This window comes from Maniola jurtina, chromosome 25 (genome assembly GCF_905333055.1).
Source record: "Maniola jurtina chromosome 25, ilManJurt1.1, whole genome shotgun sequence".
In the NCBI taxonomy this organism is placed as follows: Eukaryota; Metazoa; Arthropoda; class Insecta; order Lepidoptera; family Nymphalidae; genus Maniola; species Maniola jurtina.
The window spans coordinates 7,361,070-7,375,677 of NC_060053.1; the positions used below are offsets into that span (position 1 = coordinate 7,361,070).

The 14,608-nt window shown below is 35.1% G+C and overlaps 1 protein-coding gene across 5 annotated transcripts in view; it reads right to left on the reverse strand.

Annotated features, from left to right (window-relative positions):
- Positions 1-14,608, reverse strand: part of LOC123877961 (nephrin) — a 341,522-nt gene that overhangs the window by 313,147 nt on the left and 13,767 nt on the right. For all 5 annotated transcript variants that reach the window (XM_045924911.1, XM_045924908.1, XM_045924910.1 and 2 more), the window contains exon 2: positions 7,112-7,349. In XM_045924911.1, coding sequence (XP_045780867.1) covers positions 7,112-7,151 — 40 coding nt within the window. In that variant the 5' untranslated portion in view covers positions 7,152-7,349. The remainder of the gene's footprint in view (positions 1-7,111; positions 7,350-14,608) is intronic.

Genomic DNA, 14,608 nt, shown 5'->3' on the forward strand with positions numbered 1-14,608 from the left:
GAGACTACGCTTTTCATGTCGATGCATGTTAGTATATAAAGTAACACGATAAACGTACTGTCCGATATAACATAACATATATCGGTATGTTGCTTAGAACTATATCAGGCCAATTCATTCTGGGACCGCCCACGTATATAAGTGAAATTCTTTGCAAGCTTTGTCAACGTGTCTTATTATGATATTAGAATATCTATTTTTAACTTTATTGTGTAGGGCACAAGGTTTCCTTTGGCATGTCTGTTGTGTTTGTAATATGTTCTTTAAAGTAGTTCCTAGTCGATAATGATGTGCGTTCTTTCTTGTAATAACAGGTACAAGTAAAATCTCGTATCACGGAATGTTTATTGGGTATTTTTCATGTCAGACTTTTTCTAGACACAAATTATAGTAACTGATTCTTTTTAATGTAAAGATCTATTTTAAAAACCAGTTTGTTGGAATTGTTTTCATTGTAATAGGCACGTCAAAGAAAGAACTTACGAGTCGTAAGAATTCTCAAATAAAACTTAATTTTTCTACCGGAATCTAAGTAGGTATATAAAAGAAAAGGTAACTAACCGCTAGTGTTAGAAACTGCAAATTTTGACAGTAAGTTTATTAATAACGCAGATGCTCACTAAGAAAGGATTTTTAGTAATTTCACCCCTAAGAGGTTATGAAATTTTGTATGATAGTCCGTCATTTTTCAACTTATCTATAAAAGTTAGTATTCAGGCTTTTGCTTAAAAATATGAAAGATACGTTCCAAGACTAAGAAATTCTACCCCAAGGAGGTTACATGGGGGGGTACCTTGGGGGTAAAAATTAAAGGGTGGGGACGAAAGTTTTTTTATGAAAGTGCGTTATATTCCAAGTTAGTTAAGTACTTATTTGATCTATGAAAATTAGTATTTTGGGTTTTCGGGCAAAAATGAGTTAGGTATCTCTTTCAGGATTTTTGGAAATTCCACCCTCTCGTTGATTTTCAAGAATTCCAATCGAGCAAAGCTGGGGCAGGACAGTTAGTTATCTACATATTATGTACTAATAAAAAAATAACCTTGTGATATTAGGCAAAAAAACTCGAGATTTTGCTGAAGATAGGAATAAATTGATTTCTAGGAAAATACGAAAGCCCCGGATGACGTCGTAAACTTTACTTTAGAAAGAAAAAAGTCGGCAAAACATCGACGCAAGGGAAAAAGTTTGGTTCCATTGACATTGGACGTTTTGTTAAAGTTAAGACAGCTTCCGATAAATGATTGAATATGTAGAGGTCCAAACACACTTATATTTGCCACGCTATACCTAAACTTAACTCAACTGCGCTTTGCTCTATACAAACTCATAAAAAACTTATATTTGACGTGACGCGCAGCGCAGCATAAATGCGTTTTACGTCAACAGAAGAAAAAAGATGGTCGTCTAACTTAATAATTTAGTATTGTTTTCGTCGGTCAAATTAAGTTATCAGTTTTGTAGAAAAGAATAGAAAATGGTACTTTTTTACCCAAGGTATAAGAAAAGGACAGACAAACTTAATTTATTTTTTGGGGTTTTTGAATTTTTTCCGAACCCGAGATACATACCGAGACCCGAATTTAAAATGAGCTCTCACTAACCAACCACAAAAACTGTACTTATTTTTTCTAAACACAAAATCGTATCGTGATGGATAAGGGAAACGGATATCAAGGAATATACCGAACGCGGCAAGTTTTTTTTCAGTATTTAGTCTCGTTGGAAGTTTTTTAAGTCAATTACGTTGACATCCCGGCGATATTGATTAGGTTAGTTAAGAGCGAGTTGCTAACTGATACATGGTTCCGTACTACATTAGGTACCCACGCAATAGGGTCTTGGATCGCAGTAATAAAATATGTGTTTGCATAGCAGTATTTTATGGGTCTAGAATTCATTATTAAGGAATTCATTATAACAAAAAAAAAATATTTTTCGAAATTTTAACAAAATTAATTTTTAACGTTTTTTAACATAAAAAATATTTTCCCGCAGAAATCACTCTATTTTTGTGTTAAAAAATTGTTTTTTTTTGTCGTTTATGCCTTGTGACGTCATTAATCACCTTCCGTTCAGCGTGACGTTTTTAAAAATAAAAAAAACACGATTTTTATTTAATTATTCACTTTAATAATGAATTCTAGCCCCATACGTACAAAACATCACATCATATTTTCATTACTACAGTCCAAGACCTTATTTGTTTCTTCGTAACGAATAGAACCCTGATAATTCTCTACTTACAGCGCCTTAGACAAAGTATGACGAAAACATCATGATCAACCCATTTCCGCCCCACTACTGAGTACGGATCTTCTCTCAGAATGAGAAGGGTTAAGGCCATAGTCTGCCACGCTGGCCCAATGCGGATTGGCAGACTTCACACACCTTTGAGAACATGGAGAACTCTCAGGCATGCAGGTTTCCTCACGATGTTTTCCTCCACCGTTAAAGCAAGTGCAAGTTAAAGCAACATAACTGAAAAGTTAGTGGTGCGTGCCCGGGATCGAACCCCCGACCTCCGATTGAGAGGCGGACGTTCTAACCACTAGGGTATCACAGCTTCAACAACGAAAACATCCTACAGCATAATAATTAGACGTAGACATCGGCTTAGAAAGGATTTTTGAAAATTCAACCCCTAAGGGGGTAAAATTGGGCTTTGAAATTGGTGTTGTCCTAGTTTCCTGTTCAAATTTCCTTAGTTCAGTTCCCCCACATAAATAAAATACTCAAGAATATAAGTGCTTCAAATGCGGCCCAAACATAACAGCCAATACGCTTATTTCTAATTACTCCAATTTCAGACTTATCTCTTAGATGTTAAGTTTCATTTTAGAATAAATATTTAAGTTCTAATTTGAAAAATTCGAATATTTTTTAAATTGTTGACGACAAGAGGTCTTAAATACAAATATTTTGTAATCGTTATTAAACTTTCTGTTCAAGTGTTAAGGTTTAAAATAAACTGAAGCTGTTGATATTATAAAACTTTTTTCTATATTTCGTAATATGGAACATAAATGTGCAATGTATGCAAACCAGGCCACTTATATATATCTTATTATAAGATATACAGGTTTTTTTAAAACCCCGTAGGAACTCATTAATTTTCCGGGATAAAAAGTAGCCTATGTGTTAATCCAGGGTATAATCTATCTCATTCTAAATTTTAGCCAAATCCGTCCAGTAGCTTTTGCGAGAAAGAGTAACAAACATACACACATACAGACAAACTTCCACCTTTATAATATTATATAGTGTGATGTTAGTTCCCCCTCATTAGTTCACTCTGTTTTAGGTTACTCAAAAACTTACACTTGAACTCACTTGACTGAACACAATTTACAGATAATGTCAATCATTTTGACAGTGTTCAGTCTACGTTGGTGGTAAGATAAAACATTGAGAAATTACTGACACACATACAAACTCTTGACATTTCTTATCTTTTTCTTTTGTATATCTTTCGTAAAGATAAGTTTTTTTTTGATTTTGCACGATTACCTAGATAAAGCAGTGCAATGTTTTCAGAGTGCATGTATGCATGTATGTTAGTTTCTTTATTATCCCGAGTGTCATTTAGAACCCTCATAGGATCACTTCGTTGTCTGTCTGTCTGTCTGTCCTTCTGTCATGTATGTCAAGAAAACCTATAGGGTACTTCTCGTTGACCTAGAATCATGAAATTCGGCAGGTTGGTACATCTTTTCGCACTAATATTTCTACTTTGGTTAGAATAAATAAATAATGAGTGGATAATTATCTAGTATTATCATCTTAAACATACGGTTTTCTCATTATTTCGTTATCACTTTTATTATCACTCTATTCTACTTAATCTATATCTATACTAATAAATAAAATTGGAGTGTCTGTCTGTAATTTCGAAATAACTACCGCATATTAAGGTCATATGGTTATTTGAACGATACTATAACTGAATCACACGTTTTTAAAATTTTTGTCTGTCTGTCTGTTTCAAAAGGCTAATCTTGGGAACGGCTGAACCGATTTTGACGGGATTTTCACAGACAAGTAGAGAATTGACCAGGGAGTAACATAGGCTACTTTTTTAACCGACTTTCAAAAAGGGAGTTGTATTTTTCTACCTATGTACACCGAAATCTCCGAGATTTCTGAACCGATTTGCGTCATTCCTTTTTTAATCGATAGAGGAACTTTGCGACATTGTTTCATAAAAAATTTGGAGTCCAACTCCTCAATCCTGATGCTGCAGGGGATCTGACCAATCCACGCGGGCGAAGCTGCGGGCATCAGCTAGTTAATTAATAATTAATTAGAATGTAGCGATACCGATTACGCAAATTAATTTATAATTAAACTACGGCTATGCCATTACATGTTAAATATACATTAATTGTTACATTATTGCTAGTACATAATAAGTTACAAATAACAGTGAATAGATATCTATTAGTGCTCGTCATTTATAAGAATAAATCAACATAGTAACTAGTGGAGTGTATTCAATCATACTCAAACGAGTGCCGCGAATCCCGGATAACGGGAATCGGCCATCAGTCATCCGGGTAATTCCCGTATTAGCGCCCGGATACGACTACCTACTATGAAAAATTGTCTATTTTTAATCCCAGAGACTAAACCAAGTGTAAATTAATTTATAACACCCCCGACAAGTGAAGGTTACAGTAACCTGAAAAGAGTTGATAACTTTCAAACGGTTGAACCGATTTTCTTGGATTATAGCTAAGAACACTCTCGATCAAGCCACCTTTCAAACAAAAAAAAAAAACTAAATTAAAATCGGTTCATTAGTTTAGGAGCTACGATGCCACAGATAGATACACAGATACACACGTCAAACTTATAACACCCCTGTTTTTGGGCGGGGGTTAATGACAGCTAGAAATGTCAAAAATACCAGCTTAGCGAAAATAGTGTTGTCCTCGTTATTCCGGTTTAGGTTAAAATCGTTAATAAAATCAAAAACTATTATGCATAAAAATCTGTTTTAGAATGTACAGCTAAAGCCCTTTCATATTATGATACCCCACTTGGTATAGTTATCTTATTTTGAAAATTGAAAATACTAATATTTGTTCAACAACACATTTTAATATATTTTTTTTTTTGGTGATGTAACCACAAATTCACGGTTTTCGTTTTTTTTTCTTTACTTGTGCTACCAACCTACCTACCAAATTTTATGATTCTAGGTCAATCCTATAGGTTTTCTTGACAAACACGACAGACAGACGGACAGACAGACAACAAAGTGATCCTACAAGAGTTCCTTTTTCCATTCTGAGGTACGGAACTCTAAAATTGTTTTTTTTTTTTTTTAGAAACAGTGCGATGGGCTAGACCCGTGTCGTGCAGAACAAATAGTTTTCTCGTTTTTCAGCACCACAATCTACCCTTTGTGGGCTTGAATATCACTTACTTAATTAAAATTCAACGGTAAAACGTGTCATGATTAATTAACACATGACCTATTTAAAATCACAATGTCTGACTAGCTTAGCACGCGACTGTGTCCGCGTGGACTACACAAATTTCAAACCCCTATTTTGCTCCTTTAGGGGTTGAATTTTCAAAAATTCTTTCTTAGCGGATGTCTTCATCAGAATAACTACCTGCATGCCAAATGTCAGCATGATCCGTCAAGGAGTTTGGGCTGTGCGTTGATAGATCAGTCAATCAGTCAGTCAGTCACCTATTACTTTTTAACCCCCGACCCAAAAAGAGGGGTGGTCACACCTAAAGGAATGAACCGATTTTAATTTACTTTTTTTTTTGTTTGAAAGTTGGCTTGATCGAGAGTGTTCTTAGCTATAATCCAAAAAAAACGTTCAGCCGTTTAAGAGTTATCAGCTCTTTTCTAGTTTTCTTGTAGAAAAGAAGGTTAGATAACCGTTAGGTTCATAATATTATGTCAATTGACAAATGTCAAGCTGTCAAGATGGACGTTGCCTAGATACATAATTATTTATTTGAAAATGATGTTTTGGAAAACTCAGATACTTTGGATCGTAAGCGCGGAATAGTCAAAGAAAATCGGTTCAGCCGTTTGAAAGTTATCAGCTCTTTTCTAGTTACTGTAACCTTCACTTGTTGGGGGTGTTATAAATTTTTAATTTACGCTTGTATATATATTTCTTTTCAGACACCACATATTATTCAAAACACAGTTTATCGCTAGCTGTTCGATCGTATCCTACAGTTTAAAAAATGCATAAATCAACACTGCTTTAGTTTACTTAGATGAATACAAAAATATAAAACCAGAAAATAAAAAATAAACACCCGCGTGCAACCCAAAAACATTGTTTTAAAATACACAAGACACTTCACGCTCGCATTCAGGTTTACAATACCTAACACTTAAAAGCATTAGTAATATTTTTAAAAGCGAAAAAAGGGGTTGTTCCTACCCCACCGTTGTTTTATTGTTTCAATTCCGAAACACTTGACATAACAAAATGTTTTTCAACTGTGTTTTGTTTGCTCAAAACAAATGTTGTGACTTTATAATTGAAGAACGATTGCTTGACTATTGAAATATTAATTAAACTGTATTAATAATTCATAATTACTGTTTAATTTAAATAATTGGAGCAGGGGTGAAATTATTTGCGTGTAAACACGTATACAACTTCGATTTCTGCTGAGCAAAATTTGATAAAATTTGTCGTATCTGTAAAGCAAATAGTTAGTTACTCTTTTGCCAAGCAAAAGGATTCGAAATGTATTCCCTATTGGGAGTATTAAGACATAATAATATTTACTTAGTAAAATCAGCTTTCTTTTATGAGCATTAAGTGAAAAGCTAGACAAAATTGTTGATTAAAAAAAATCGAAATAATACTCAACAAAACCGCTTTTAAAAAAAAATTATAGCCAATATCATTTGAAATGATCTAAGGATTCTAATGATACCCCACATCTAAATCTATTCAGGTATTTACATACATACACCCTGGAAACATTACACCTTACAGTTGCACCCCTTTTTTTGGTAGTCTTGTAAAAGTTGTTACTGACTTGGTCTATGGGTCATTTTTGAAATGGACTTTTATTTATTGCTTAAAGACTAATTTAGACAAAAAAGGGTTAAACTTACCACACAAAATGGCGACCGCAATGCCTAATTTGGGACACATTTTGGAAAAGTTCACAGCACATAGCGTTTCAACCGTCACTTATTGAATCACCTACACATTTTCACACTTCACTGTCAAAGTTTCACTATTATCTGTTAAATCTTTGGCAAAATCACTAAACCGAACTAAACTTATTCACTAAATTTAACTTTTTAGTCATCGCATTGTGCTGTTTTCTCTGTCTGCATCAGCAAAATTCTGAAAAGAAGAAAAAAACTAAAATTAGAAATACATAACATTTAAGATCAAAGTTAAAAGTAACACGTGCTCAAAAATTTTACATAAATATTTGAATCCGTGTAACTTTGAAACTTCATAAAATAAGAGAATTAGGATTCAATCTTTCCAAAGATCCAGTTTTAAGAATAGACTATTAAATTTATCAAATCTTGTGAAATCATTATTTTGAGTTTTTACTTCAAATAGGAAACTTTTCCCATAATTTTTGGGTTACAAAAAAGAAAATATGAAATATTTGGCCTATAAAAAGTAAATGCTCTTAAGTTAGGCATAACCGTGCATCTTACACAGGTTTTATGAGTAAAAGAATACATTTCATACTTTCTTTTACGGTCAAAGTGATTTAACGTCGAAAAAAATTTATAACCCAAATGCAAAACTAGTAAAGAAAACAAATAAAAGGTATCTTAGGCCTAAAACACACCCAATGCGTGACGGAACGTGTACGATGCATCCCTAAAGATGAGTGTGTTTGGAGCATACCTATTAACATTATGTAGTTTTAAAGTTACACGGAACATGTAATTTGAAACTATATATTTTTAGGGATATGTATTTGGAAAATCAGAGACACAGACATTACTTTGTAGAACGTGTCTACAAAATCTCATTGAGTTTGATCACTACCCATAATCCATATTAAATATTACAAATGCGAAAATGTTTGTTTATTGGTTTGACCTTCAATCACACCGTAACGAAGCAACGGAATGACGTAATTTTTTGCATGGATATAGTTACAGACCTAGACTCTATGTCACAATGTAGGCTTTCCTGGAAAACCAAAGAGTTCCCACGGAATCTTTAAAACCTAAATCCACACGGGCGAAGTTGTAGTCCATCAGCGAGATGGATAATATAGTTTAAATTAAGCTACGTTTTAATAGAGCGTGCTTAATTATGTACTCCTCTTAAATGCAAGGCACACAGACAGAACCAAGGCGGGCGTCTTTCTGGATAACAATTCAAAAGCTTTATTTCCTTCGACGTAAAGGCGCACACACCCAAGCGCATCAAAGGTTTGTCAACACTTTTTACGCTAGCCATAAAAAATTGTGAAAATTGCAATTACATATGCACGTTACCGCGAAGTGCTTTTGGTGAAATCTCCGTTGTAAAATGGTGCACGCGTACACGCGCGTTTAGTGTGACACGACTTTATTTGCGTTTGGCGTAATTTCTACCATGTCCGCTGGCTATAAAGGCTTTTTACGAGATATCGATTTTATAGACGAAATCGTAAAGTATTAAAAAGTCTCATTTTCCCATCTTATGCTTTAATCGTAAAGATTCTATCACTTTAATAAATAATGGGTAAGTATTTTATGACATGGAATTTTAAACGACATTGTCCAAACTGGCTTTTGCGAGTGTTTTAAACTTTTATTACAAGCTTTTAACTATGCTGTGACAGTTAGTATGTGGTCAAATCTTGCAACTGAATTTTTGACCAGTTCCCCGACCAATTGAGTTCTTTGGAACCTAGCCTAGTGATTAAGACGTTAGCCTTTTATCCGGAAGGTGGGGGTTTGATTCCGGCTACACACCTTTTTTAAAATCAAATACAAGTTAGCCCAAGCTACACGGCATCTCCTCCAACTTGTACAACTCCAACTTTTCGGAGTTATGCGCTTTTTAAGCAATTCAATATCACTTGCTTTAACGGTGAAGGAAAACATCGCGAGGAACCCTGCAATCTGCCTGCCTGAGAGTCATAATGTTCTCAAAGTTGTGAGAAGTCTGCCAATTCGCACCGGCTAGCGTTCCGTTTTTCCTTTTGAAATACGGAACCCCAAAAATCTATAAGCTAGACAAACACAACCTCCTACAGCCTTAATTCTAGACAAACACTGAATGGACTGACCTCAGTAGCGAGTCCCACTCAGTAGTCATTAAGTATTTCTTTAAAACTTGTATTCGCTTGCGACATACTATCTTTTTAACCCACGCGTTAGCCTACTTGCGGGTTTCGTATGGTAAAAGTTATAAGCTTTTTCAAATCACCTGACAATACCTTGTGTATAGAGAGTCTGTTAGGGCCAGACCTTCAAGGAATCAAAAGCTTAATTTGCTATAATCCGCTAAAGACGGCAAATCTGTATGGTACAACATGCAGCATACGACATGCACCACCAAGGAAGCCCCAAGCACGCAGCACCACACAATTCTAAAACACACTCGACGCACGTTTCGCCCCGACACCGGAGCATCCTCAGGAGATGTAGACCTTACGCCTAATTGAAAAGTCAATTTACCTTCGAGTGGTTTTGGGATTTGTGTGGTGCTTGGTGTCTGGCTTTTCCTGCATGTTTATCAGTGGGAGGGCGGGCGGTGCATGTCGCATGCTGCATGTTGCACCATACAGAATTTCTTGGTTTAGCGGATTATAGTACATTAAGCTTTTGGTTCCTTGTAGACCTTACAATGCACAATTGCAAAGTGACCTTCGTTATATTATAAAAGCTGAATGTTTATGCGCATTGTCCCCAACACAGGGGGAAATGATCAACGACTAATCATCGTGGCTTCAGCAGATAACAGGTAACAAAAAGGTAATATCTTATTTAGGCACGTGCGACTAAAAAGAGCTATAAATATTTAGGCCATGCCAAATATTAATCGCTGTCGCTTATGACTGGCGTCTGATCAATAAAACAATATGTAGGTGGAGCAGCATTTGTGAGAGGCAATTATTATGTCTCCCCGTCCGTCTGTTCGTTTGTTTAAGGCTTTTCATGTATGTGGAGAGATTTCGTAGGTTTTTGGCTGTTTGTATATCGTATTAGAAGTTACATATTATATGTGTTTTCATATTTTCTTTTCCTGATTTTTGCCTTATAGTAGATACGTGTTTTTATTAATACTCAGCATTGGTACAAAAGGCAGTCAAGTGCGAGTTGGACTCGCACACGAAGGGTTCCGTACTGTCATACAAAAAATTGCAATTATTTTTTGTGAGTGTAAGCACAAATTCACGGTTTTCCAATTTTTTTCCTTTACTTGTGCTAGATAAGACCAACCTGTCTGTAAAAATACCTGTCGAATTTCATTATTATAGGTCAACGGGAAGTACCCTAAAGGTTTCTTGACAGACACAACAGACAGACAGACAGATCGACAGACAGGCTGACACACTTTCGCATTTATAATATAAGACTAATATGAAAAAGGTAATTAATTTACATATGTGTATTCCGACAGATTCCTTCCTGTACCAAAACACTGCACAAAACTCAGCCGCGTGTAAAATAGTCTTTATTAAATTTAAGTTTAGCGTACCTGCATTAAAATATCGACCGGTTTAATCGGCTTACCATATTAGGCGAGTTGATTTACATTTAATCAATGAACCGTTAGTTTTATCTCGATATTCAAGTAAATAGGAATTAAGCGTATCGTAATATGGCCAATGAACTGGATTGGTAACAAAAAAACTGACCTGACGTACCGTTGTCATATCCGCCATATTGGATTTGTCATGACGTCATTTAGTAAGTAGGTAGGTGGTACCTAGGACTTGAACTCCGGAACTCCGGTTTTTGGCGTAACTCCGGAGCTTCGAAAGATTACAGATTCGTTTGTAAACCAGTTATCGTAAACATAACCGGAGTTTCGATTTTCATATTTTTAGGAAAAAGTCGAACTGTTATAGCGTTTAAATATACAGTACAGAGTCTTCATAAATTGTACATATGAAATAGAGTAAAACTTATCCAATTATTGATTGAAAACATTAAAAAAAATCTAAAAGAAAATTCCAGGTCATAAAATAAAATTTCCTTTTCATTTTTCGAACTGATTTATTTTATTTCATGCTTAACATACTTGAACATTTATTTAAGTGCAAGAAATGTTTAAATCAAACGCATTATTTAATGACATTGAATTTTTTTAATGAAGCTTCGAAACTCCGGAACTCCGGTCTTGGAACGCTCAGCATCAAAACCCGACTCCGGAGCTGAACCATAGTCCGATTGTCAAGCCCTTGGTACCACTGAAATGATATATTGTATTAGTAAATACGCTGGAACACGAATTCCGTACAAAATGATAGTTGTTATTTGTGCCGATACTAAACTCTGTACTACCATTCTTTTAGTCGGGTAAGTAATGAGAACAGAGCTTTTAGCCTACAGCACAATACTTTAAAAAATCTCGAAAAAAGATGGCGGCTTCGAAACGGCTGTTCTGTGTGGCAGCCATTTTCGAAAAATAATTTAATTGAATTAATAATTGGTTTTGGGTTAACGTTCTACACAAATACCAAAATTTCAGGTTTGTAACTCATTTCATCTAAAATCGTAACACCTGAGACAACTGGACATACAGACAGACAGATAGAGGGCAGTGACATTAATGGGGCTCCGTTTTTACCCTTTGGGTACTAACCTTAATAAATCAAGAAGTTACTCTCCAATCCCGTCTTTACTTCAAAAGGTAGGTATGTAAGTTAAACGTTTACACAAACAAACACACACCCCTACATATACTTAACTCCTTTACAATCGGGTAAAAAGCATCATAAAATGGTCAACGAACGGCATTGGTAACAAAAAACCGGCCAAGTGCGAGTCAGACTCGCGCACCGAGGGTTCCGTACACGGGTACTTATTCTGACATTTTGCATGATAATTCAAAAACTATTACGTATAAAAAGAAATAAAAATCTGTTTTAGAATGTACAGGTAAAGCCCTTTTATATGATACCTATCCCACTTGGTATAGTTATCTTACTTTGAATTTTGAAAAGTTCATGAACACATTTTAATTTATTTTGTGATGACGACAAATTCAGTTTTCGGATTTTTCCCTTTACTTGTGTTATATAACCTATCTACCTGCCAAACATGATTCTAGGCCAACGCGAAGTACCTACCATATAGGTTTTCTTGACAGACACGACGAACAGACAGATAACAAAGTGATCGTATAAGGGTTCCATTTTTCCTTTTGAGGTACGGAACCCTAAAAACTAAATAAAATAAATACAAAATAATAAAATACGCCATTCGGTGGCCACATGTAACCCGTTCCCACGTCTTCATGTGTGCTTCATCTTTGCGAAATGTGTTTACTGTTTAGGTATAATACCAACTAGGTATAATATTTATACGTCATAAATTATCATGGCGTCGGGTCTTCAAGCTTATTTTCAAAATCAAGGTAAACTTGACATACTTAACTAACTTTTTTTATTGGATTTTGAGTAAAGATAGATTTGCTTAATGAAAAATCATAGCTATAATTCTAACTAAATTGATATCACAACCCATATTATTATAAATGCGTTAGTGTTTGTTTATAGGTTTGTCCTTCAATCACGTCGCAATGGAGCAAAGGATCGACATGATTTTCAGCATGGGTATAGCCAAGGGGTATAGTTAAAGAACTGGAGAGTGACATAAGCTACTTTTATCCCGGAAAATCAAAGAGCTCCCAAGGATTTTCAAAAATTATAAAGGCGAAAGTTTGAGTGTATGTATGTTTGTATGTTTGTTACTCTTTCACGCAAAAACTACTAGACGGATTTGGCTGAGAATTGGAATGGAGATAGATTATAGCCTGGATTAACACATTCTACTTTTTATCCCGGAAAATCAATGAGTTCCATCTATAACGAACGAAGTTGCGGGCATCCGCTAGTCAAATAATAATAATTTATCCAAACATCCTTTTTTTAGGGTTCCGTTTTTCCTTTTGAGGTACGGAACCATACGGAACCCTAAAAAAACACTTTGTTGTCTGTCTGTCTGTCCGTCGTGTCTGTCAAGAAACCTATAGGGTACTTCCCGTTGACCTAGAATCATGAAATTTAGCAGATAGGTAGGTCTTATAGTACAAATACAGGAATAAATCTGAAAAGCGCGAATTTGTGGTTATATCATGTAAAAAAAAAAAAATTAAAATGTGTTTCAATTTTCAAAGTAAGATAACTATACCAAGAGGGTTATCATATGAAACGGGTTTACCTGTTTATTCAAAAACAGATTTTTATTTATTTTCTCATAATAGTTTTTGATTCATCGTGCAAAACGTTCACAAAAACACCCGAGTACGGAACCCTCGGTGTCGAGTCTGACTCGCACTTGGCCGAGTTTTTTTCTGCATTTACTTACTTAACACGTTATATTCATTACGTCCATGCTTAACACATGACGGTGGTGGTTTTCTTTAATCATGCCATTGTACTGCAATAAACCGTTCAAAAAAAAAAGGCGAACAATTGCGCACATGCTCCAGAAAAGCACGCTAAGTACACTAAGCAATCACACTCTATGTGATCTAAGAGGCGCGTATCGCGAATGTGAAAATATATAAAAGTGTAAACACAATGCCCCCAGAGCGATCTCCCGCGTCGTACGCATCTGTTCGATGTTCTGATAAAACTGTTTATGTTAGGGCAACCATATTTACGCCACGTATGAACCATAGTTTTAACATACTGAACTCTTTAACCATACGTAACTATGGTTAAAAAGTTCAGTATAATATTTTATTATACTGAACTCTTTAACCATAGTCACGTATGGGGCTGGAGAAATCCGTGGTAGCCTAGTGATTAAGACGTTCGCCTCCTGTTTAGGGCTTGAGCTCCGAAATTTCAGTTTCGGCGTAACTCCGGAGCTTTAAAACTTTGTAGATTCGTTTTCAAAACCGGAGTTTTCGAGAATGAAAAAAAATAAAATAAAAAATATTTACTAATCAAATACAATTTATACATTTTTCTCTGTCCGATGTCATAGTACCCACACTAGAATACAAGCGTAAATTTATAACACCCCCCACAAATGAAGGTTACAGTAACTAGAAAAGAGTTGATAACTTTCAAACGGCTGAACCGATTTTCTTGGATTATAGCTAAGAACACTCTCGCTCAAGCTACATTATAAACAAAAAACTAAATTAAAATCGGTTCATTAGTTTAGGAGCTACGGCCTACGATGCCACAGACAGATACACAGATACACACGTCAAACTTATAACACCCCTCTTTTTGGATCGGGGGTTAAAAATCAGTTTCAATTTCATATTTAAAGAAAAAAGTCGAGCTTTTTCAGTACAGAGTCTTCATGAATTGCACATACGAAATAGGATAAAACTTATCCAATTTTATCGATTGAAAACATAATAAAAAAAATTTGAAAGAAAAATCTTACTAATTCATTTTACCAGGTCGTAAAATAAAAGTTTTCTCTTCATTTTTCTAACTGATTTGT